The 25,865-nt window shown below is 49.8% G+C and overlaps 1 protein-coding gene across 1 annotated transcript in view; it reads left to right on the plus strand.

The window, feature by feature from the left end:
- The window catches only part of CDK5RAP2 (CDK5 regulatory subunit associated protein 2), a 175,424-nt gene extending 157,580 nt beyond the window's left edge, over window positions 1–17,844 (plus strand). Inside the window, exons 32-38 of the mRNA XM_045563942.1 lie at window positions 544–792; window positions 3,670–3,747; window positions 4,741–5,006; window positions 7,443–7,586; window positions 13,731–13,857; window positions 17,251–17,297; window positions 17,751–17,844. Of these exons, the coding sequence (XP_045419898.1) occupies window positions 544–792; window positions 3,670–3,747; window positions 4,741–5,006; window positions 7,443–7,586; window positions 13,731–13,857; window positions 17,251–17,297; window positions 17,751–17,807 (968 nt within the window). The 3' untranslated portion in view covers window positions 17,808–17,844. The remainder of the gene's footprint in view (window positions 1–543; window positions 793–3,669; window positions 3,748–4,740; window positions 5,007–7,442; window positions 7,587–13,730; window positions 13,858–17,250; window positions 17,298–17,750) is intronic.
- Window positions 17,845–25,865: the final 8,021 nt, after the last annotated feature.

The following is a 25,865-nucleotide window of genomic DNA, read 5'->3' on the forward strand; positions in this document are numbered from 1 at the left end:
CCCAAGAAAGATACCAGATTGGAGTGACTCAACTATAAAGTGTAATATTTCAGAATCAATTTTGAGGTATGGTGGGTTTTTTTTAAAACTAATTTTCCAGATGGTTTCTCCCTATTGAAAGTTTATCTAGAAAAGGGTCATCTCACAGCTTTCATTTTCTCTTCAAGTTGCTTTTCTTATTCTTGCTGTTGTATCTTTTTAATATACTATGGCTCTTAAAATCATCCCCTTTCATTTTATAATTCCAGCCCAAATAGATTTTATTACTATTAGACATAATTTCGGGGTTTGGTGTGTAATTTGCTAGGCTTTTATGGCCAGAAGAGAAAATTAATTTCCAGCCCTGATTTAGCCTGTGGAATAGTAGCAATTAAGTCTGCCAGTATTTTTGTTTCTAAAGTCAAGTTGTTATTTTAAATTGTACCTAGTTCTCAGGAAGGGGGAGGGTGAAGGTGGTGGTGGGTTTGAAACGCTGTTGAGTTCCTTTGATGCCTGACCTTTTGATTGTGGAAGACGTTAACCCCTCCCTTTGCACATGTCCAGAGGCCAGAGCAGAGGCGTCTGGAGAAGGCTGGAAGGGGCAGGATCCTTTCAGTGACCTGCACGGCCTCCTGACGGAGATCCAGGCTCTGCGGGCACAGCTGGAAAGGAGCATTGAAACCAACAGCACCCTGAAGAGCAAGCTGGAGGAGCAGCTGGCACAGGGGGCAGAGAAGGCACAGGAGGGGGCCCTCACTCTGGCTGCCCAGGCCCTGGCCATTCCCAAGCGGCCCCGTCAGCTAGACACACACGGTACTGCACCTGCTTCTTACTTTCCGAAAATGCAGCTGAGTGTCTGTGTGTGGCGTGTGAGCTTCTGAATGATATCTTTGCCCCACGGAGGTGTCTTTCCATTGACAGCAGACATGCGAGCCCAGGGACCTGACCGCTAATTAGCTGTCACTTTTGGCAAAATGGTGTAATCTCTGTGTGGGGCACCTTGGTTCTCAAGGAAATGGAGTTTGGGTTTCCAGCTGCCCTCGATGCCTCCGGTCTTCCTCCCTCCCACCCATTTACTCCTGTCCACATCACTCTGGTGCTGAAAATCCTTTTCAGTTCCTCTTACTGCCTTTAAAAGAGAATCTAAACCTTTTACTCTGGCTTTCAGTGTCTTCAGGATCTAGAAAGCATCCTGGTAGGTTTAGAAATCTGTTTTGTGTTTGCCTGTGGGTTTGTTGTCTTGCCGTGGAGAGGCAGTGTCGGGCAGCGGCAAGAAGACAAGACACCTGTGCCACCTGCCCAGCACAGGGCCTGGAGTAAACCAGCAAATGGCCGGGCTTAAAGCAGCCAGCCAGGGCGTCCTCTTTGCTCTAGGGACGAAGGAACTAAGGTCCAGGGAGAGGATGGGGCTTGCCCAAAGTGACACACCAAGTAGGTGGCAGAGCTTTAGCTAGAAACCATTTCCAGCTTGGAGTCCGGTGCAGTTCCTGACTCCCAGCCAGCTTCTGGAGCCTCGGGTGTCTGGGGATTATGATCCTAATGCCCACAGGGTAGGTGTGTGCATCCCGTGGGACTGGGATACTAACAGACTTCATAAACAAGTACTGTACTAAAGTTTATCTTTACTTGGATTGGGTATAAAGTCTATTGCTTTTAATTAAACAAATAAAAATCTCTTAAGGAGCATCCAGATTTAGAACTTATAGTGATTAGTCCATTGATTTCTTCTTGATAAGAATTTTGAAATTTTAGCCAAAAAGATGATGTAACAATAAGAAAAAAAAGTGAAGGGGAGAAAAACCCTTTGTGATTCTACACATTGATCATTTTTTAAACTTTGCATATTTCTCTTTATTGTTTAATCACATATAGGCATGAATTTATATTGTTCAAATTGGTTTTTGTGCCATTCTGTATCCTTTGTTTTTGCCCAATGTTACATCGTCTGAGCCCCCGCTGCTTTCACGTGGTTTCCTAATGATTGTTTGCAGATTATTGTCAGTCACCGAACCATCACCCTGTTGATTATTAAAGTGGTCTCTGATTTGGAGCTTTAATAAACATCGATGTTAATACTCTTTTTGCTGTTAAACAATATTCTCAGGATAAAATCCTGCTAGGGGACTCTCAAAGGGTTGGAATGGTACCCTATTGTCGCCTTCTAAATAGTCTATATGGCAGCAGTGTGCAAAGGTAGTGGTTTTAGCAGGACTTCATCAGCGCTGGGCATTGCCATTCTAAATATAGATCTGCTCCTGGCTCGTTTTAGGGCTTTGAGGAGATGATGCAGGAGATTGTGGGGGTGGGCCGGGGGAGACTGAAGCAAGGAGAACAATTGTGTGCTTGGGGTGCTCAGGAAGGAGGGTCGGGAAGCTGAAGTGAGGAGGCCAACGCACAGCCCTTACTTGCTTTTGAAATTTGTTCAGAGGCAGCCCTAGGTGTGCCTGACAAGAGGCATCCAGGAAAGTGTTCAAAATTCACAGTGCTGCCTCAGCAGAAAAGTTTTCTAATTTCCTTGAGTCAAGATCAGAATTCTGTCACAGGCAGCAGCCTCTCTTCCTTTGCAAAAGACTTTTCAGGGCTATATTTAAGTGCACCTGTTAAAAAGTTTTGTTCTAAAAGCTGCTTTGGCTGAAAGTGATTCCCTCAGGGGCCAGCTCCACGGATCCTTGGCCTTGGGGATCGCAGTGCCCCCTTGAGAGGCGCTGGAGTGCAGCCAGCGCATTGCCTGGTGGTGCAGGGATGGGAAGGAGCTGGGGCAGGGGATCCTGCCACCTGGACACAGTCCTTGCTCTGCCACTGACATGCCGGGTTATGCCGGGCAGATCACTTCCCATCTCTGCTGCCCCTTAGTCTCCCCCCCCACGAAACCTGATTTACAATGCTATTCTGCCCACCAACTATTGAGAGTCCAATAGCTTTTCAGCTATGAAAGTGCTTTCTATAAAGTGTCACACGGGTCATCTGTACAGCATCTGTTGATTTTGCCTCGTTACTGTGTTTCAAGTTCTCACCCCCAGCTCCTAATGCTGCTCACTCTCCTCTCCAGCTTAGATTACCCCCGTGGCCTCCAGACTCACTCCTACAGTCCAAAACACAGAGCTCAGCCTTGCCCTGCTTAAAGCCCTTGTGTGGGTCCCACAGTCCTCATGGTTCTGTCCTTGTGCCCCACTGAGTCCTTCCCTGGAACCCAGGCCTCAGCCATGTGAACTGCTATTTCTCCCCGATTCGGTTCACTCCTCTCTGCCTTTGCACCTGCTCCCCCCACTGCCTGGCGTTTCTTTCCCTCCTCTTTCCCCTGGGTAAGTCACAAGCTGTCTTAAAACATAACGCAGGTGTTAGCCTTTGGGAAGCCAAGTTGGAGCCAACACCTCTCACCTGAGCTCCCGTGCCCCTGTGTTTCCCTCCCTAATCCCTGATCACACTGAAGTGAAACCGCCTGTTCTCTTGTCTGACAAGAGGGTTCTTGTAGGGAAGGGTCTGGGCCTGGTCAGTCTGTCTCCCTGGTGTCCACACGGGGCCTGGCAGGACGGATGGCCAGTGAAGATTTGAATGAATGCCTGCGTGTGCCTGAATAAGTTAGTGCATATATGTGAGGTATGTTACTGTATCCTCATTTATTTCTCTCTCAAATGCTGACTACAGTGAAACTAATGGCTTATTTTCCTTCTCTTGTTTTGCATTTTGTAGATGGTGACAAATGTCCCATGGCAGGTGATAATTCATTTGATCTGTTTGAGTCCACTCAGGCAGTGACACCAAAATCAGGTATAAAGCTGCAGTCTGGGTAACTGGCAGCATTGGGTGTGGGTGTAGGATTTTTAGATTGAAGATCAGGGCTTCCTGGTCCTGACTCAAGAGGGTGTTCGGCAGGGATTTGGGGTTTCATGTTCTCAGGCTCTCTAGCTGGTGATCTCCTCCTCCAAGCCAGTTAATCGACTACTGGGTGTTACCAACTGTAGCAACTTCAGTGGGTCCCTGTTGCCGTAGATTAAAGTGTGATCCCCTTAGCGTGGCTTTCAAGGCCCCCCAGGGTCCAGCCCCAGTGCTTCTGTCCAGCCCCGTCACTTGGCCTGGTGTAGCCACACAGAGGGGTCACCATCCTGCAGACGGGCCTGTACTTTCCTCTTGCTGTGACCTTCACACCCCGGTCATCCCAGTCTCTGCCAGTGAAAGTCCTACTACTTCCTCAAGACTCACCATTAGCGCAAGCTCCTCTGTGAAGCGCCCGTCCTGCTGTCCCGGCCACAGCATTCATCCACACTTCTGTTGATCAGAGATAAAAAGCAACAGGCTTTTACCTCTGTTTAGTGTAATTCTTGCTACCTGTCCAATCCAGCTCAGCTGTTGCTTCTTCTACGAAGCCTTCCCTGATCTCTCCCTCCCTGCCAGGTAATTGCTTTTTCCCTGCGCTCTGGCTCTTCATCACTGTGCTGTTGCACCTCCTCCCGTGCGCGTGTTCCCCTGACTGCGGTGCTGGATTCATTTGTGTGAATCTGGGGTCTTCTGCAGAGTGGGTGGTGGTTAAGTGTTGGTTAACTTGACTTGAGCCTCTCCCACAAGATGAATAAGAAGCCCAGTGTGGGGTAATATACAGGCTGAGGTCTAGGAGCCAGGCCTCTTTCCTCTCCGGGTTTGGGTTGAGTGGCATTTGGGAGTGAGGGCGTCTCTTAGTCCTCCTAGGTAGCGTCAGCATCGTGAGCTCATTGAGCACAGGGTGCTGTCCCAAACAGATCTGACATCTTACTTTTCATTTTGCAGCTTCAGAGACTCCTCCACTCTCTGGGAGTGACATGGACTCCCTCTCCTGTGACAGTAGCAGCTCAGCAACCAGCACCTCATGTGTGTCCCACCCGGTCACTGACCACCGCCTGTGGGCCAGCAAGAGTGGCCACCATGTCTTGGGCCTGACTGAGGACTTTGAGGCTCTGTGCACGCAGATTGGCCAGGGCCAGAGGCTCCTTGCCGAAATGGACATGCAAACCCAAGAGGCTCTCAGCCCTGCAAGTGAAGAGCTGGCAGCAAAGGTAACCTGACCACAGGGCTGCAGGGCAGACGCGCACTGGGGGCAGGGGGTGCAAGGGGTTAGCTGAGGGCGCTGGGAGGCAAGTGGCACAGTTGTCCTCTGAAAGGCCATGAGAAGAGGGACCAGGAATTGTGGCCCATAAGAGCTCAGAGGTCAGGTCCAGTGGGGGAGAGACTGTAGGTGGTTGTTGCTTTTGGTGGGGGAGCAGCTTACTGAGGTTTGTGTCGTGTGTTCCTGCGACAGCTTCTTTGGGATCCGTGGGCCCCTGCTCCATCTGTCCGCTCGCTCATCCGTCCTTCTCTGCACCCACGTCCCAGTGTCTGTCCATGCTTCTGCCTGGTCCCCTGTCCATCGCCCATCAGGCCGTGTGCTCGGGCTCGGAGACCACTGTGGTGAGGGTCAGGCCCTGATCCTCATGAAGCGTCCCATGCCGTGCCCAGCATCTGTAGCTGCTGTGACTAGCTTCCCAGAGTGAGGTCTCCTGCAGCCACCTTGAGATTGTTGGCGGCTCCCACCTCTTCTTGCAGAGGAGCTTTTTATATGATGGTTCTGTGCCCTCTTCAAAGCAACCCTGTGAATAGGTGATGTGGTTCCCCCTTTATAGATGCTGAAGTGAAGTTACTTGGAGTGGTCAATATTTGAGCCCAATTCCCTGTCTTCCAAGGCACTGTCCTCTGTGTCATCACGCTGTTTCCACCACGCAGGAGGTGCCAGTCACACTTCTCCCTGGGCAGCGGCTGCAAGGCGCTCTGATTTCTACCTGGCTTCTGCCTGCCTCCCCAGCATTGCCCCCCCCATCCCCATGTCCCCTTGTACGTCCTTCTCTGAGCAGGCTGGGCCCTGGCTCCCCTTGTTCCCTCTGGCGTGGAGCCCCCACCCCTAGCCCTTTTCCTGCCCCTTCTCCCTGCCTCATCTGAGAGTTGCCTCTTGTTGAGGACCAGGCGCTTGACATGCGCTTACCCTGTCACTGCCTCCCAGGCCTGGGGTCGGATTTCTCTTTTCTCTCGAGACTGGACCAGACCTTTGAGCTTCTCTGTGTTACATTTTCTGATCCCTCTTCTCAGGTCCTCACTGAGGACACTTGAGCCCCCTGCTTCCCGAGACTTGTTTTGAGTTTTGTTTTACTATATTGTAAAAATCAGTTTTGCATTTTCTATTCCCCTAGATAATAAGCTCTGGGAGAGCACGGGCAGTGTCTGTTAGCGTCTGCTACGTTCAATGTTGTGTAATGTTGTATCTGCTACCTGGCACAGGGCCTGGCGGGGACGAGGGGCTTAATAAATTTTTTGACTTTTTGTTTGTTTGTTGAATAAATAAACATTAATAAGAGTATTGTTCTTTTCTGATGATAATCTTTATAATATAAAAGCTAGAAACTAGAAAAATACAAAAAACATCTATAAAAATGCCACCTGGAGGTCTGCACTTAAAATTTCAACATATATTCTTTTAGGTCATTTGTAAAGGTTATCAAACCTTCTCATAAATATATGAGTTTCATATATTACAGTAAACATCATATTAACATTTTTCCTATCTTATTCAATATTTTTCTAGCACTTGATTTTTAATGGCTGCCAAGTAAGCTTACATGTGGGTGTACCTCATTTATTTACTCTTTCACTTGTTTTTTGGCATATAAACTGTGGTGAGCATCCTTATATGTAAATCTGTGATCATATTTTTCATTACTAGTTAAAAGCTTGTGAACTTTTTAGGGCTTCTGTTGATGGCCGTTGCTACATTACTTTCCAAAAAGGTTTTATCTCCGTTTACGAGCATCTATCTCTTACACCTTTGTCTTCATTGAGTGTTTTCATTTATAATGATTTTTTGTCAATTTGATATCTAAAAAGAGTATGTCATTTTATGTTTGTATTTATTACTTGTGAAAACAAATGCTCTTTTAATTTTTCTTCTTATTTCCCCTTCTCTGAGTCACATTCTTTGTTTCTCATGCCTTTGGCATCCCGCAATTTGAGTTTGTTTCCACACATACGGGGGGGTGAGAGAGACCTTACAAGGCCCTGCTGTTGCATTCACAGTAAGCAGGGCTGTGTAACGGGGACTGTTAAAGACAAAGACATTTATGTTGCTTTGGTTGCAGTTGGTGCCATTTGCCCTGGGGGGTCTCCGGGCTGTAGAGCAGTGTGAGTGGCCCTCCCCTGGATCCTCTTCTTGGCAGAGTAACTGTAGTTAACGCCGCTGGTTATTAATCATGGTTATTGATTGGGTTAAAATTACCACTGAAATTCTCTCATAATCTACAATTCACCAGTCTTTAAGAACAATAAATCGGTGTCATGTGGCACCAAGCTCTTGCTCAGCATGTGAAACACAAGCCCTACAGTCTGGAGATTTATGCTGCCTGTTAAAGCTTGCTTGTCTGTATCTTTTTCAAGACTGTGTGTGACAACCTTCTCATCCTCCCATGTAGGGTCTGCATTTGGCACCGCTGAGCGAGTTTGTCACCAGTGTGAGCACAGCCAAGCTGACCCTGGACGAGGCCTCCAGGCTAATGAAGCTTCTCTGGAGAGTCTCCCTCCCTACAGATGGCCAGTGCGGTCTTCACTGCGAGCAGGTGGGTGGTGACATGTGATTCAGAGACTCAAGCATGTCGCGGGGGCCTGTGTCTCAGTCTCTTCTGTGCCCAGCCCAGGACCTGGCCCACAGCAGACGTATGTGTCAGAGGGAGGGGAGGGCACCGTGTTTGTTACGGCTTCACTGTGTGCTTACCTGATCCGCCTGCAGCCCTGACCCGTCGTGTCCCGCTCTGAGCACATCTCTGTTGAGTAGAATCCTGTCTGCATCCTGCACACGAGGAAACGGAGACTCAGGGCATTGAGGCGCTTGGTCAAGGTTACAGAGCTGGTTGGAAAGCATAAGTATCTGAACCCAAAGTTTATTCTTTTATAGGCTTTAAGTTCCACTTTGTCCTCATGGACCAGCTCATTCTTTTCTACTCATAATCCCTTTCATTTTAGCTGCCCTTCTCTGGACCTTCTGATTGCTATTGATAGCTTTCATTGTCGTAATTTAGTGGGCCTTCTTCAAAATCTGTATTAACTACTTAGGAACGTCAGACTGCCAGTCAGGAGGCTGGCAGAGTAGAAGCTGTTCCCCGCCTTCCGTCTGTGGGACGCATGCAGTGCCGTGACAGGGTGAGCACCCACTCTGCCTAAGCAGAGAAACCGCTCTGGAGGAGGAGCATACAGGTTAAGGAAGTTAGAATCCCCTGCTTGGTGGCCTGGTAGATAGTTCGCTTTCGTTTAGCTAACCTAAGAGTTCTTGCTAAAGACCAACAGGAAGGCAGAAGGGACATTTGCATTCCGTGTCATAATCTCATTTTGACAGCTCTCAGATCTATCAGACATGGCAATGAAGTAGCCGGTGACGTAGCCTTTTCTTATCTGACGGTTCTGAGGAGCCTGTCCTAAGATTTCCCTCTTGGGATCCTGGGGAGGAAGTTCATAACCATTTGTTGCACAGGGAAATAATTTTTTGTCCACCTTTGGCTGGTAGGGGTGTGGAATACAGAGTATCAGGGAGGAAGTGTGGGGCTCCCTGGCCTCAGCCCACATTGGCCTTTCCTTCCTTCTAACCCACCAAGCTCTTTTCCCTCTTAGGCTTAGGGGACACAGGTGGTCTGACTGCCTGGAGTGTCCCATGCCCCCTCCTGGCTCATTTTCACCCTTCAAGTCTCAGATTAACTGCTACGTCAGAGTTGGAGAGGGCTCCCTGATTCCTCAGGCATGGCGTCCTCTTCTGCTTCATCATAGCCCTTATCATAGACTATGGCGTTACATATTTGTTCGTTTAATGTCTGTCTTCCTCTGTTTTCCTTCAGAAGACCATGTCTGTTTTGTTTATATTTTTGAATGAATGAATGAATTTCTTCCCATACTCCCAAACTAATATTAAATACCTGCCTCACAGGATTTTTAAACCAAACATGAACTAAACAATTGACTCTCAATGCAATACTTTTGTCCTTAGCACATAGTAGTAAATGTTAAATAGAATCTAGTTCTTACTTTTTATGCATATATAATATATACAACACACACACACACACACACACACACATGTGTTACAGCCATGTTGACCTCCCCGAGTACATATGGCCCAGGCTTGGTGGGTGCCCGTGAAGGCTCATCCTCATTTTCTCGGGTAATTGAACATGCCCACTGTCATATCGTAGAATTGTGGAGCCAGAAAAGGGACCTCTGAGATGCTCTGAGGTGGTTGCTGGTGTACACAGACCCCTTGTGTGGTGTTAAATTGCCTCTAGCCACTTTTCTGTCACTGCCTGTGTTTCATGCGGTGCCATTGCTTAGTGTGAAATGTGTGTAACACAGATTTCCAAGTCTTCACCAGCAACCCCAAGGGTTTTTTACTACCTGGCGTTTTCTCTGAGTGCCATTCATTTGGTTTTGCATTAAAAATGCCATCCCATGCAGTCCATAGGACTGCTCTGGAAAGTGTGTATCACTTTTATGTAAGAAAGTTGTATGGAAGGGGCCAGGTGCGATGGCTCATGCCTGTAATCCTAGCACTCTGGGAGACCAAGGCAGGAGGATCACTTGAGGCCAGGAGTTGGAGACCAGCTTGAGCAAGAGCGAGACCCCATCTCTGTAAAAAATATAAAAACTAGCCGGGCATGGTGGCACGTGCCTGTAGTCCCAGCTGCTTGGGAGGCTGAGACAGGAGGATTGCTTGAGCCCAGGAGTTTGAGATTGCTGTGAGATAGGCTGATACCACCGTACTCTAGCTGGGGTGACAGAGTGAGACCCTGTCTCAAAAAAAAAAAAAAAGTTCTGTGGAGGGATACAAATGGACAGGCTGCTTGTAGGAATAGAAACTAGATTTCTCTGAATAGACCTTGTTTTGTAGATTTGACTTTGAAACCGTATGAATGTATTATATAATTATAAAAAAATCAAAATGGAAAAAAGCAATTTCTAAAAATTTATGGCAAGATGAAACAAACCTGCATATGGCATTGTAGGCATAACGACACAAAGAGGAAGCATTTCAGTGACTAAAACACAGTAATTTAACCATATATTCCTAGTAGAAATATATATATTTTTTATTTTTAAACCACTATGAGAGCATTAGAAGTAGTAGAAATATTCTAAGGCAAAAAGAACTACCAAAATAAATTTAAACTGTTTTTATTGATTATATTGTTAGTAATAATATTGGTATTAATATTCTGAAACTGTTTCTATTGTAAGATAAAACAAATACTGTTAATTTCATTAGGAACTGAGATTTTTATAAGAGAAAAGAGATATAAATATAAAATCAAATGAGGCCCTTGTAATCCTAAACTTGAAGCAAGTATCAGTATGAACTTGTGTTGTATTTTTTTATTTGAAAAATTTACTGACCCCATGTAAAAAGCTTTAGAAACAATGTCTGATCTAGTCCCAGTGAGCACTCCTAGTGCCCAAATTGTCATTTCTAAATACCTTTTCTTACTAAAAAGAACTAGAGCTCCTTGGAGAACTGGCTTGCTTCTAGGTCTGGGGCAGGAAATGTACAATATAGCTTAGGATGTATTTTCTCCTAGTAAGAAAGGAACGAGGTGGGAGGAGGGAGGGAGCCCTGTAGGTTTACAGTGGTACCCAAAGTGTGGATCCTGGACTTACAGCCTCAGCATCACCTGGAAACTTGTCAAAAACGCAAATTCTCAGGCCTCACCCAGACCTGCTCAGTCAGAAACTCTGAGAGTGGCCCCTGTAGTCTGTTTTTTCAGCTCTCTAGGTAGCTTTGAGAACCAGTGGATTAAAAGAAACTGAAGAGTTTGTAAATGCAAAATGTGGATCTTATTTGGATCCTGAATCAAGCCAATTGTTTAAAAAAATAAAATTATGAAGCAATCAAGGGAATATGTTCACTGACTCCGTATTTGGTGGTACTAAGGAATTATTGTCATTTTTTAGGTGTGGTAATGATACCATGGTTTTTTTTTTTTTTTTTTTAAGGAACCATTTTTCTTTTAGAGATATATTTTATAGATGATATGATTGGCTTCTAGGATTGGTTTCAAAATAATCTTGGGGAGAGAACGAGCAGGGGTGTAGAAGAAACAAGTGTAACCATGAATTGATCATTGCTGAAGCTGGATGGCTACCTGGGGTTCATTATCCAATTCTTTCTTCTTTTATAAATGCTTGAGATTTTTCATCATAAAAGGAAAACAAACAAGGAAAAAATCGCACCCCAGAAGTCAGGCAGAACACTGATGAAGAAGTCTGAGCCCCCACCAGGCCGGGAGAGGCTTCCAGCTCAGTGCTGTTTGTGGCCCTCAGCAAGAGTTGTCCTGCTGGGCTCCTGCTGGGTGCCAGGCCCTCTGCTCACACTCAGCTCTCATTTTGTCCCTTCATAACCTTCAGGGAGTTAGCTGTTGTTATTCCCATTTTTCCAGAGTAGGAACTGAAACTCCAAGAGGTTAAGTGACTTGTTCCAACATCGTATCACTAGGAAGCCGCAGCGCTGTGCTTTGGAGGCCCTGCTGTTTTTACCATAGAGCATTCATCCTGTAAAAATGAAGATTTGAATCCAGTGGGACAGCAGACACATAAATAATTAAAATTTTAAAATGTGCTGGTTAGAATGGGTACAGGACATTAGGAGAGCGCCAGTGAAAGTTAACTCACTAGCCAGCAAATAGTGTCAGGCACCTTCTCTGCGCCAGGCACTGGTGATCAGAGGGAAGAAGTGAGCTGTGCTCAGCAGGGAGGCAAACAAGTAAACACAGTTCCCGCAGCCCACCATGACATGGGGACGCGGAGTGCCATGGGCACCCAGAGCAGCAGTAACCAGCCCCGACTAGGGTGGGGAAGGGCTGTCAAGTAAAGCTTCCTGGAGGAGGTGACGGCTGAGCTGACTTTAGATGGAGGAGTAGGGGTGGGCCAGGCAGGATTTGAAGTGGTCACTCCCCTATCTTCCAGCGTCGCACTTGAGTCTCACTCTACTGCCGTGTGACAGATGGGCCAGGGATGGTTATTCCAGTTTTATAGATGTGGAACTAAGGCTCTGACTAGAGAGAAACTGTCGTGGAGTGTGTGGCCTATGGATCCATGACCAGGACCTAAACCTTTGTGGGCTCTTAGCCTGAGGAAGAGAATCAAAGCAAACCTAATGTTTAAAATTAGGATCTGTTTGGGAAGAACCGTTGAAGTCCTTGTATCTGACATGACTGGTTAATCTTAAAGTAGGTTAAGGCAGGGAATCAAAAAATGATACATACCTTAAACATTTTAGTTTAACTTAAAACGGATAAATGTACATACATTTGCCATTCTTTTGATGTGGGGCCAGGGCCTTTCCTTTGAATTTGGGTCTGCTGATTGGAGTTCCACATCTTCTTTCTTTCATAAACTACATCCATAATGTATGTCTGTCACTTCCAATTTCTGTTTCTTTAAGATGAAGAGAAAACTTAGACACTTGCAAAGCAATTTGAATATAGAACTCTTCTAGACTGTGTTCCTCCCACATCTTTTATAGTTGTCTCACCCACACCTAATTTGCCAGAAATGTGTTTTTAGTGACTTGCTTTTATCAAGTCTTTTCTGAAGCATATGTTAGTTTTCATACAACCAGTTCTCTCTTTTAATACGCATATTTTGTGGGTTTACTTAAATTTAATTAAATTACGTAATTTGATTACAAGTACAACTACCATAAACAAGTTGGGGAACAGACTAAAGTCACTCTTCATAAGCTGACAACTCACCCTCTCTCATGGGAGCAGCGGTGTTTCAGTGTAGCACAGCAGCCTGTGCCAGGGTGTTTTCCTGAGAGAAAGGCAATGTCCTTGACTCTGAGCTGGTTTGGTGGCGCCTGGCTGAGGGGGTGTCTCCTGTGTGTGCATCTCACTGCACGGCCCTGGGGGCTCTGGGGGCTCTGGGTCTGCCACCCGTTCACCACTCTGCTCTGAAAAACCGAAGTAGGCTCTCCTAATGGATCACACTCTCCTAGTAATACTTTTATATGATATTTTTAAGATTTAAACATTACAATTTTTTAAGTCAGCATTAACATTTTTGTCAAAACACTCAATGTGAAATCATATCTTGATGATATCTCAATATACACATCTATGGATGTGGACCTGTATATATTTGGTTTTATGAAACAGGAGTGCCTTATATACAGTATGTGTTCTTGGTCCTTTTCTCACTGATTATCATCTTCTTTTGATATCAATAAATAGAGCTCTACAACATCATTTTTAAGAGCTGCAAATTTATTTCATTATATATAAGCACCATAATTTATTTATCCAGATATGTATTAAAAGAAATCAGGTTCTTTATTTTTTCCTACCACGAACAATGCTGAGATGAACGTCCTTGTACGCAGGCATCTTCTTATGCTTGTGTTGTTATTCCTTGGGGCAAATGCCAAGGTGTAGAGTTGCTGGGTTGACGAGTCCAGCGCATTTTACGGTTTGGGAGATCTTGCTAAGGTCTTCTGGCTGGGCCTTGCCAGTTTACAGTTTTGCTAACAGTCGTGAGGGTACTTTCCCCTCACCTTCACTGGATTTCGTCCGGTTTTCCCAATCTGATCAGCAGGAAAAGGCTTCTAGTTTTTATTCAAATATTTTTGTTAGCAAGATTGAGCATCTTTTTATGTTTTTGTAATTCTTCCTATGTAATATGATGTGTTATATTCTTAGTTCACTTTTCTAATTCTTTATATTCTTTAGATTGAAGAAATGAAGGCAGAGATCACCAAACTGCACAAAAAATTGTTTGAACAAGAAAAGAAGTTGCAAAACACTGTGCAGCTTTTGCAGCTGAGCAAGCACCAGGAAAAAGTCATCTTTGATCAGTGTAAGCAAGCGGTGGGGGGTGGCTGCCACATCTGTCCCTTTGTTGCCTCCGAGGGCTAACAGTCCAGCCCTGCATTACCCGCCTAGGAGCCCGGACTGTTTGTAATCATGCCTCCTGTTTATGGGTTTCTGTCACACTTCATCCTTTCTGACTCACACAGACAAATGTATTCACTTAAGAGACCTTTGCCAAGTAGCCCCTCGGGGCCAGGGACTGTCGTCCCACTGGGGAGACAGGTGTGTGGCATGTGCAGTGATGGGAACACGCATAGGGCTGGGGTGGGAGTGGGGTGGACGTCACTGTTTTGAGGGAGGTGGGCGTCTTGGACGAAGTGACACCCAAGCTGAGTCTGAAAGGAAGAGTAGGGGTCATCAGATGCAACGGGGAGTGGCAATTGAGGCAGGGAACAGCATGGGCAGAGGCTCAGAGGCAAGACATATGGTTTTGTATTTGAGAAACCAAAACCAGTTCCTCTTGGTGAAGTGAAAGCTGCAAGTGGCAGGTTGAAGCGGGAGGCGTTGGGGGAGGTAGGGACTGCATCCGTGGGAGGCTCAGAGCAGAGGATCAATCAGCCTGTCACATCTGCGTGCCAGGACAGCTCGCCAGTGTCTGCTCAGCAGTGGGGAGGAGGCCGACTGTCTAGTCAGGTAGGAAAGGAGGGAAGGCCTCGGCCAGGACGGTGGGATCCAGAGGAGGGCATGGGTTTGAAAAATAGTTCTCAAGGCAGACACTGAAACTCAAGGTCAGAAAGCTGTAGTAACTTTTGCAAGGTCAGCCCCAGCTCTGACGTAGCTACTTCCGAGATCGTTTGGGAGCAGCTCCTTTTCCCGGTTTAAACCCTCAGGGCTCCCTCCCGCTGCGTGTTTAGAGGAGCCGGCAGAAGCCGAGTTTCCATTTGTGCCTCTTGGCAGCACGGCCCTGGCCAAGCCTTGTGCTGTCTGCATGACAGTTTCCCTGTCTTAGGAGAACTGCTGACTGTGGCGCTTTCCTCTCTGGAGGTGCCAGCTTGCCTTGTACTGCTCTCTTATCAAAGTCCAACGTTTCTGGGGCATTTCTGAGAAGCACAGAACATAGATTATTGCCAAGTAGGAGTTCTCCTTAGCCGCCCCCTGGGAACCTTCTGAAAATAGACTCTGTGAGACTGGCAGAGTTTGAACTGCAAGCGAGAGCAACTCAGTCAGTGAGCAGGCACTGAGTTCCTGTTGTGTGCCCCCCGTGCCAGGCTCTGAGGACAGAGGTGAACGAGACAGTCCCTGCCAGTGAGGATCTTGGGCGTAATGGGGGGAGACACAAAGACTAGCTGCAGGACAGTGTGCTAACTGCATCACAGAAGGCTGGAGAGGTGATTCAAGGCTTGATTGGGTCTTGAGGGATGAGTAGGAGTCAGTGAGACAGCAAAGGGGCAGGAACAGGATTGTAGCAGACAGCCTCATGGCCTTGCCGCTACACTCCCAGAAGCAAGAGAGAGCTAAGTCTTCAGGGACATGCTTAGGACATGCCAGGGCTTTTCCTGTGAGAGACGAGTGAGAGGGATAGGTAGGAACCAGGTTACAAGGAGCCTTATGGACCAGACTCCAGCAGGAGCAGCAGGAATTGGCATGGTCCATTTGTGTATTAGAAGATCCCGTTGCTGAACTTGGAGGGACCAGGAGGTGCAGGGAGGCCTCTTGAGGGGCTGTGGCAGCCCCCCAGGTGGGCAGGGCCATGTGACAGAGGGACAGCACTCAGGAACCTTCTTTCCAGCACACTGCTGAGCTGGGAACCCTGGATGAGTAGGGCAGACATGGGAGGGAGTCACATCTTTGTGCTGGGGCAAGTCTTGATTTGGGACAAGTCCTTTGCCACTGGGTCCCTCAGTCTTTTCATCGCAGCAGGGATTTCTGTGCTTTAGAACATGGGCAGTGCTGTTCAGGTGTAAGGGTCTCCTCAAAACTGGGGCCAGGGGATCCTTAGCTCTTCTGCTGTGAATTTTGTTCTCTAGGTATGTTCAGTACTCTTTCAAAATTATTTTTAACCTCCCCAGCCATGACACTTAATCTTTCCTGGGTCACAGGCCCCTTGGTGAATCTCGAGAAAGCTACGGTCTCTCTTCCCCCAGCAGTGCGTACATCCATGTATATACGGAGATTTGCACATGGCGTATGGGGATGTAGGACTCGCCAAAGCAAATCATGGTGTCAGGTTAAGAACTTCTGCCCTGCAGCAGTGGAGGGGCAGGGGACAGAGAGGCAGTTGCTACCTCTGAAATTTGTTTTGCTGAGTTACAGACAAAGCCTACACCGTCTGTCCCTTCCCCAATGTCACAGATTGCAAATAAACTTCATGACCTCCAGATGGAGATTTTTGTGAGGCGAGAAATCAATATTTTCTCTAGGCCACACACAGCACCTATTCCGACTAAGCCATTGGGGAGTCAGGCTGTGTGTGTCGGGCGTGAGTCCATTTCAGCCTTGGGCATTGCTGGCCAGAGTCCCGGCTCCAGAAGCCTGTGTCTGTCCCACCCGGGGAGTACGTTGATTTCCTGACCTCACCAAGCCCTATCTAGAACAGATGCCCCACCAGGCTCAGAGGTTGGATCAGCCGTGGCATTCCTGCTGCTGCAGTTTGTGCTGGACGAGGTAGAAGCGACCACTCTTCACGGTACTTCCTCGAATGGCAGGGCATACCCGCTCCTTCCAGGAGTTCTGATACGTGGGGGACTGCCCAGTACACAGCTCTGGGTGTAGAGTCGGCAGGAACCTCTGAAATCATCCCGCCCAACCTGCTCCTGTCCAGGAGGATGTGACTTGCTCAGGGGAACCATGTTGGGCTGTTCTACCAGCCAAAGTGCAGGTGAGGGAGGAAGAAAGCACCCAGAGCTTTCTCCCAGGCCCCGAGGAGCTGGCTTAAGAACTGCTGCGCAAACATTTGACTTTATAGATCTTCCCTTGACGCTTGACTCGGGCTTCCACATGAGGGTCTGCGTGGAGTAGGGCATGCCCCTTCCTAGGGCTGCTTCCCAGAGGGCTCAGGAGACCAAAGCGGGCACGGTCAGGCCCAGGCCCACCCTGCCCTGCACCATCGCCCCCCACAGAGGTGAGCCGGAGGGATACCTGGGCAGTCGGTGGCCATGCAGAGCCTCGGTGTGGTGTTGTGTAAAATGGCACAGCATGCTCTGTTCTCTGGGTCGCTGTGAGGCAGTGGCTTGGTGAGGCCTTGAAAGGTGTCTCTGGTCCACCCTTGCTGCCGGATTCCTTGGGCTGTGATGGCACAGGTGGGGCCTTCCGACCTCTGTCTGGACAGATGCTTCAGGGTTGTCCACAGGTCTGAACCCCTTGGGGTCGGGGGCTTGGCTTGCACACTGCCCTCCTGGACGCACGTCTCTAATCATCCCATTCTTTGCTTTCCCCTCAGTGGTCGTAACCCACAAAATCCTTCGGAAGGCCAGAGGGAACCTGGAGGTAACGCCCTTTGAGTTGTTTCACGGCAAGCCACCTGGAGGGCAGGGATGGGTGCGGGGCTAGAAAGGACTTATTTTGAAAAAGGAAATTGAAGGTGAAACCTGGGGACATGTCCTCAGCAAAGAGTTGCATTTTTCTGCTGGCAGTGCATGGAAAGTTTCATTTCATCATACCATGTCACCAGTCGTGGTTTCAATTTTTAAATTTATATGGTATTTTTACCAGTGAGAAATACAGTAAACAGTGCCTGGCACATAGTAGGCCTTTTATAAATATTTCTCAAATGAATACAATATGATCTCATTGTCATTTTATTGTGTAAATACTTGCAGATCAAACAGTAGGTCTTTGAAAGCAGTTTCAGAATAACAATCTCACCTTTAACTCTGTCAGGGATCTTACTTCAGAAATCGTCCATTGGACTTAAAATTCTTTTTTCCTCTGTTTTCCTAGCTCAGGCCCGGGGGTGCCCATCCAGGAACATCGAGTCCCAGCAGACCAGGCTCCTGAGGAGGACTTTGAGCCAATAAAGCCTGTGGTCCCCCCAGAGCTCGCACTGTCTCTTTGTTCCGAGTGTGGTTCCTATTTATTGAGGAAGAAAGAGCTGTCTGCCCAAAGGAAATCTATTTTTTCCCTTAATGTTTTCTCTCTGAAAGTTGGCTTTAACTTGTTGTCAGAAAGGTTCAGCAGCTCTGCAGTGAGGTATTGAAAAGGCCCTGTGCTCTCGGATGCTGCATTTTAGACCTGGGGGGCAGGTATCTGGAACTGCAGTGGGCGTCACGCCGTCCCCTGGGTTTGCTTAGTACTCAGCCAGCACCGCAGTTTGGAGATTCTCACTAAATGATTAGTTTCGTTTCAACTTGGTAATTCCGTTATTTTGTGTGGAGCCTCAAAGCCCAGGTCTCAAACTCCCAGGTGACAGGCCACGGTCCTGGGAGTCACATGGCCCTCAGGTTGTCCCGAGCTCACTGCTGAGCCCATGCAGGTGTCCAGAGAGGAGCGACTCCCTGCGGCGTGGCTATGGCACTGGCACGTCACAGCCACGTTGTATGCACAGCAGCCCTTGAGGTGGTGCCACTCCAATTTAGGAAAGAGCAAAGCGAGGCCCAGAGCTGGGCCTTGGCATCCGCACGATGGCAGTGAGCTGTCCACTCAGCTGTGCACGCTGCAGCCCCGTCACTGACCTTCCTGTTTACTTAGCCTTTCCCTTTGCCCGGAGCTTCATGGTGTCCCTGAGAAGTAAACAGGGTAGGGCTTAGGCCTTCTTGCAGATGGGGCTCCAGACTGGCCCAGGGTCCCTGGGACCTGCAGTCATCCTTGGGCGTGGTGCCGAAGTGCTTGAGCCTGCTCTTTGCCCACAGCCTGTGCCACCACCAGGTAGCATCGAGCAGGTGCCAGCCGGGAGGTGAGCCTCATCCTCGCAGCCCACTATCGGGAGCGTTCTGAGTTCTGAGCTGAACAGTAAGACGCTTTCCTCCAACCAGTGACATTTCTTCAGTGTCTCTTGGGCTGGTCTCAAGCAAGTTTTTGGAGTACTGTATTTGTAGTTCTGTGGGGGTGGGCAGGAGAGGAGTAGGTCGTACAGTGAGTGGTTAGAGCTCCCACTAGGTTTGGGAGTCAGACCTGGGTTCAGATGTACTTACAGGGGAACAGTATTGCTTTGCCTGGTTAGTGCACAGCCCATGGGAGCTGAACTTGGTCATTGGCAAGGGCTTGAGGTGCAGAGCTTGTTGGGGGGGGGCGGCTTTTGGTTCTGGTACATCCCAGGCCCGTCTGGTCGGTAAACCCAGGCATGCCTGGGAGCGGGTCCTGTGGGGAGCGGCCATTCGCTTCAGGTCTCCCACAGCTTTTCAGGAACACAGGAATCCAAAACTAAGTATATTTTTATCCCCCAGTTTAGAGCTGTGTGAAATATTTCCAACCTTGGGCTGGTGAGAGCCCTCCCTCTTCTGGGAGGTGGAGGAGCAGCCCGGTTTGTTTGGGCTGGATTAGGGCCAAGAACAAACTCTGCAAATAAGACAATTTGGACCTTGGAAAAAGCTCCATTGTCCCTGGTGAGTTAATTTTACCAGCAGCTGAATTCAGGAGGCTTTGAAGCAGTAATCAGAAAATGCGTCAATTTCCCGTTGGTGAAATTAATCGCCACGTGTGCGGAAGCGCACCTGAGAGAAACAGCTGCAGGGGCTAAATATATAGAGCGAGCGAGAAGGGTGGGGGGAGAGGCCCAGGGCCCCCTGCCAGCCCCACCTTGGGAATGTGCTTTGATCTCACAGCTGAAGCCCAGCTGCCCACTACCCATCGGGAGCCCCAGAGGTAAAATGCCCCCCCCCAGAAGGCGCCCCCCTGGGGAGCAGCAGCCAGGCTGCATCCTCGACTTGACCTGCTCCGCCCTGCCCGCGTTCCAGGTGAGAAACCCGAGTCTGTCAAAACCTGTCTTCTGCATTATCCTACCACCACGAAATGCCATCTATTTGAGAAACTAGAGCCTTTCCCTGCATGACAAGCCAAAGAATTCTCACCCTACCTTTTGCGGCAAAATGTCTGGATGACCAGGCAGGATCCCAGGGACCCACAATTGAATTCCTCTACACAGCAGCCCTGAGAACTGCTTGTAAATGGGCCACGGGCGGGAGAAAGAGTGATCTTGTTAATAAGGTCTCGGCATTGTGGAGGCCGAGAAACCTGCCTGGGGGATCCGGCCCAGCCAAATTGCCTCTTCAATCTTGGCCATACTTTAAGTCTAACTCAAAAATGCAGTTATCGAAATTACTCGTCCCGTCGTGTCTCCTGGGAAGCCCAGGGGCCAGACGTGTTTACCTCATGCCACAGATGGGGCCTCCCAGCTCTCTCTGCCGGCACCAGGTGGGGTGGGTGTGGGCAGAGCCAGAGGCCCTTGCACCCCCTTCCTCACCCTCCGTATCCTGTCTGCGATAAGGGCCACTCTATCCATGGTTATATCCCAAGGCCATTGCTTTGTTCATCTCCACTGCCACTTGGCCCAAGTGACCATCGACTCCCTCTACTGCAGTAGCTTCCCAGTTGGCTTCGTCACAACCATGCTACCCTCTCCAAATGTCTGCCCTACCACAGCTGGAGCAATTCTTTGAAAGGCAAAGCGAATCACGTTACCCTCCTGGTTTAAAATGTGGAATGTCTCTTGCAGGCCTTTGGTGCACTGGGCCCTGCCCATTCCTTCAGTTTCCAGCTGCTCACCCTCTTAGCTCCCTGAGCTCCAACCTCTTAGGCCTTTCCTCTCTGGCCACAGGGCCTTTGCACACACCGCCCTTACCTAGCACGCTCCTGTCCTGGTTGACTCCCACTCATGCCTCGGAGCCCAGTCAGGGGAGTCTTCCTGATCAGGAGGCCCCTGTTGTATGCTGTCAGAGCATGATGCTTATCCCCGACTGGTACTTGGCTGCTGTTGTGACTGTGTGATTTTTGGGGGGTTATGCCTCTCCCGGTCACTGGTCTGAAGCTCCATGAAGGCACAGACTCCACCAGCCACACTGCAACAGGGCCAGCAAATATATTCACTCGCCCAACATTCCCAGAGCTGTTCCCACCTTCTGGAAGGACTCAGATTGGTGGGGGGGAACAGACAGGTGATTCTAATAGGGAACACTTGTTCAGGGGGCCGGGGTGCCAGGCAGTCTTGGAACATTACCACAGGCAGTGCTCATGACGGCCCTGTGGGGGAGGTACTGCTTTTTTCAGATGAAGGACTGGGGCACAGAGTGACCTGCCCGAGATCACATGGCCAGTAGGCCATGGAGCTGGGTTCCCGTGGAGGCTGGCAGGCAGCAGGGCCCAGCTCCGCACCGCGCTGCCAGCGGGCACAGCGAGTGCCGGGGGCCGCAGTGCGGTCCGCGCTGGCAGAGTATCTGCTGTTACCTGCTGCCTGCTCGGAGGCCCTGCCAGTGACCAAAGCCCAGCCCAGCCCTGGCCTGGCCAATCTCTGCATCTGCCATGGGAGACAGGGAGGCAGAGTTGCCCCTTATCCTTTTTGTCCCGCTGTTGCCCGGGTCCCTGCCAGCTCAGCCCGTGCTGACCCCATCCTGCGGAAGCCGCTGCCCGCCTGGCCCCAGAGGGCAGCACCGCAGGGCGAGCCCCTCCTACCCGATCACATGTGGGTGAAGCTGGCAGTGGCTTCCACTGGCTCCTCCGTCAAATGCGTAATCACATGGCTGTTAGCAGGCACTCACAGGAGAGCTTAATTACATGTTTGCAGTTTAAAAAGACCCTCTATTTGTATTAATGCCACTTTCTCCTTCCCAACAGAACAACGTGTGGTCTCAGCTTATTTATGACACTGGACGACCGAGATGGTAGTGATGGTCGACACGGGGAAGAAAGAGAACAGGGTCGCCCAGCCTCTCGCCTCTTCAGCCAAAATGACAGTGGGGTCAGGTCCACCGACATGGGGTGACCAGGCTACAAGTGTCCTTGTGGCTAGGAGCCCAGCTGGAGTGTGTGTGTGTGAGAGAGGGGGAGAGAGAGGGACTGTGGGGGATGGATATTCAGCTAGGAAGGTATTTGGAGGCATTCACTTTTATCAAATGCAACATTTCCCAGCACCTACCTTCGCCCAGACCTGCCAGGGCTGGTGTGTGTCCCTGAGGGACTCCTAGTTGGGTGTGGGGGGGCAGCCAGGACACAAGTCTCTCCCTTACCTCCTGACAAACGGTAACAACAGGGGCCCCGGGGGCCCAGAAAAGGGGTGGGCAGGGATCGTGCCCTGCGGAGACCCTGGGTGAGCTGCAGAGGCTGACTGGGAATTTGTGGGTTGGGGAGGGGCTCCAGGTGGAGCAAACAGCCCGGGCAGAGGCCTTCGGGTGGCACATCACCTGCCTGGAGTGGCCTTGGGGGGTCAGTGTGAGGCCACGGGCTTCATCGGAGCAGCGGGAAAGAGACTCGGATGACTTTGTGTTGGGGAACCGGGGTGGGATGGAAGCTGCTGAGGGACCTAGGCCAGAGTGTCCTCACCTGGGCAGGGCTCTGGGACAGGCGGGATGGACTCGAGACATTTAGGAGGCTTGGGGACCTGTGTGCGTACGTGCGCCCCAGCGTTGGGGGTGAGGAAGAGGAGAGGGTGCAGGCTGCTGGTGTCTGGCTCAGTCTGGTGTGGCCGCATCCGTGGGGACAGAGCAGTGTGGAAGAGTGACTAATGCCAACTGCACTTTCCAAGTAGACAGAATATTCTGGGGCAGGGGGAAGGCACTCCAGAGGGAAGGAACAGCTTGTACAAAGGCGTGGAGGCTTCTGAGGAACCTACGCAGTGAAGTGTGGCCAGGGTGTCAAACATGAGGCTGGGTACAAGACACTCAGGATTTGGGCCTTGTCACGGGGGGTGGCATTGGGGAACCAATGGTGATTGTTCCAGTAAGAAGAAGAAGCAAGCCCAGGGAGGAGGAGAAAGAAAAAGGCTAGACACAAGGCCAGTTGGGGGGTGGGGTGAAGAATCCGGGAGGACACAGAATCCGGCTCTCTTCTCGAGGCTGTGGCTGTCACTGGAAGGCTGACCCATGGAAGGGAGCCAGCTGCCTCCTCAGTGGGGCAGTGGGAGGATGGCAGCCTGGAGGCCTCTGCGGACTTGCCTGGGGCCTGCCCTGGAGCGACTTGGTGACCCTGCAGGCAGCTGCCCGGAAAGGGCTGTGTTTCTTCTCCATGGCTTCCCAGCTGACCTCTCCCAGCCTCCGTCTGCAGCCCCACCTTTGAGATGGGGGCGGTAAGGCCTCCCTTTTTCTACCCACACCTCCTCCCCGCTTGGGGGTTCCCTGTCCTTGAGATCGATCCTTGGCTGCATCAATAGAGGTACAGAGTCTCAACAAGAGAGGTGAGTCGTCGTGCTCTGCCCACGACGCCAGACCACGCCAGGAGCCTTTCCATCCCTTCCTGGGCCTCACTTTGGGGGGGCTGCAGACAAAGTGGATTGTGGCACTGCTGCTTTCACCCCGGTTCACTGAGTTTCTTTTCCATTTGTCACACATGTATATGCCAGGCACTACATGTACGTAGTGACAGTTAATCCCATAAAGTAATATATGTCCTTTTTATAGATAAGAGGAACTCGCAGTCTGGTATTATAATAATAAAATAATGCCTGTGGTAGGCAGAACAATGGCCCCCAAAGATGTCCATTCGCTAATCCCCAGAACCTGTGACTATGTCACTTTATACTGCAAAAGGGAATTTACAGAGGAGATTAAAGTTAAAGACCTTGAGATGGGAGATTTCCCTGGATATCGAGGTGGGCCCACTCTGATTACATGAGTCTTAAAAGAGGAGAACCTTTCCCAGCCAGAGAGAGACGCGGCAATAGGGTCAGACGCGACAACGGGCTGAGGATGGAGAGAGGGACCCCAAATCCAGGAATGCAGGTGATCTCGAGAAACTGGAAAAGGCCGGAAACAGATTCTCCCAGAAAAGAGCCCAGTCCTGCCAACTCCTGGATTTTAGCCTATGGAGACTCAGGTCAGACTTCTGCCTGTACAACTATAAAATAATAAGTTTGTGCTGTTTTAAGTGACTAAGTTCATGGTAATTTGTTATGGCAGCTATGGAAAACTAATACAGTGCCTTAGTATAAATATGATCATACGCATTTAGAGATCATACGCCATGTACTTGTCATAGTGTACTTTCCTAATGACAGGGCCATTGACTACACAGCCTTTGCGGTAGTGAGCTCCCCGTCCCTGGAGGTGTGTTACAGAGGCTGCCTGCCAGCTGTTGGAGATGTCTTAGAGGGGATTTCTGCTTTGATGGGCAGATGCGTGGACCAAGGGGCCCTTCCAAAGAGCCTCCAGAGATTAGAGTCAGAAGCCACATGGCTAGGGCTAGAGGAGACTGTGATCCTCCCTGTGGCTGGAGGCCTCTGTCATCCCCCACAGCGTCTCCCTTTAGGTGCGTTGTTATATATGGTCACAGGACTCCATTACTTCAGAACGCTTCTGTGTGATGCACTGAAGGAATTATTGAAATGTGTAATTACAGTGTGCATTGTAATATAAAACAAGTCTATTATATTTAGTTGATGGAACTGTGCTCCATAATGTCTGCTAATATGAAAGATTCCGCCATTAGAGTGTTATATTGTGTGATGATAATTGTCTGTCTGCAGAGACGGTCTCCTGGTCTTCACCCGGTTCCCACACGTGATGTCGCTGCCACAAGGAAGCTGGAATACCTGAGCTTCCCAGGTGAGAAGGCACTTTGCTGTCATTCGGTCGAACCCACGTTAGACAGATGGGGAAAGTGAAGCCCTGAGGGATGTGGCCATCAGCCCAAGGCCCAGAACTGGTATCGCCAGCATCTCCTGCCACCCAGCCAGTGGCCGGCCCGTGGTTCTCAAACATCTTTGGGAATTGGAACCCTTTGTTCAAAAAGAATCTCGTGTGGAGCCGCCATATACAAAGCAGATGGGTCAGATGGGCTCCTCAGGGTCCCGACTGCTTGGGAGCTGCTAAGTCTCTGCCGCACTCTGAGGCCCCTCCACTGAACACTGGGGTGCCAAGGGACACCCTTTGAAAACCAGTGGCCCAGCGCCTTCTTAGTCCTGATGGGAAAACTGAGTCTCTGAGTGGGGCAAGTACTTGCTCAAGATCACACGCCAAGTTGGGGCAGAGCTGGGGTCAGCAGTCATGTCCCTTCGGCCTGTGCCCCTTCCTCACACCCTTCTCAACCCTGGCTGCCTCGGAAGCACTGGGGACTTGTCAGTCACAGGGGTCAGAGCCCCGGCGCTAGACACTGGGGTGTGGTGAGTCTGTGGCGAGGCACAGGAACCCCTGTTTTCAAGAGGAGCCCCCAGGGTCCTGCTGCTCCTTCCTCCCCGATGTCTCTCAGGTCAGAGCTCCTCTCGGCGCCTCCCTGCCCTGCGCTAAGTCAGGCCCCATCACCCGTGGTTGTCTTCCTTCCACAAATACTTACAGAGCTCCAGCCATACAGCGGGCACTGTTCCGGGCCCTCGAGACACATCAGTGGACAAAACAAAGACCCCGCTTAGATTCCAGCAGTGAGAGAGCCTAATAAACAAGCCCCTCGTCTCCTTTGTTAGAGGGGAGGGTGTGGTGGCCGAAAGGACCCTAATGCAGAGCAGGGGAGGGGAGGGGAGAGGAGAGAGCAGGTGATGGTGGTTAACTGGGTAGACAGGGGAGCCTCCTGGAGAGGGGTTGTGAGGGAGCAAAAGTCGTCCCAATTCCTCCATTGCTTGGATCTGTGCAGTAGCATGTTGGGAACAGAGAAAGGGAAAATACTTGGGTTCCTGCATTGTTGTTGGGCTCTAAAGCCACCCTGCTTGTGCTGGGCTCTCACAGTCCCTCCACCTTCCTCCTGCAGCCTTGAGGTGCACAGGGGTCAGACCTAGGCCAGGGCCGGGCTGGGCAGGGCTCCTGTCTCTGCCCTGGCACTTCCACTCATCAGTCTGTGTCCCCAAAGCCCTGCCGGCCACGTGATTAACTTACGCAAGTCTGTACCTCTGGTTCATTGGAAGAGTCAGACACCAAAGCTAAGTTTGCAAAACTCTACATACACATGTCTGTGTAGCTGGGTTCAATTCTCCCATTTTGCAGC

The sequence above is a fragment of the Lemur catta genome, chromosome 10 (genome assembly GCF_020740605.2).
Source record: "Lemur catta isolate mLemCat1 chromosome 10, mLemCat1.pri, whole genome shotgun sequence".
Classification (NCBI taxonomy): Eukaryota; Metazoa; Chordata; class Mammalia; order Primates; family Lemuridae; genus Lemur; species Lemur catta.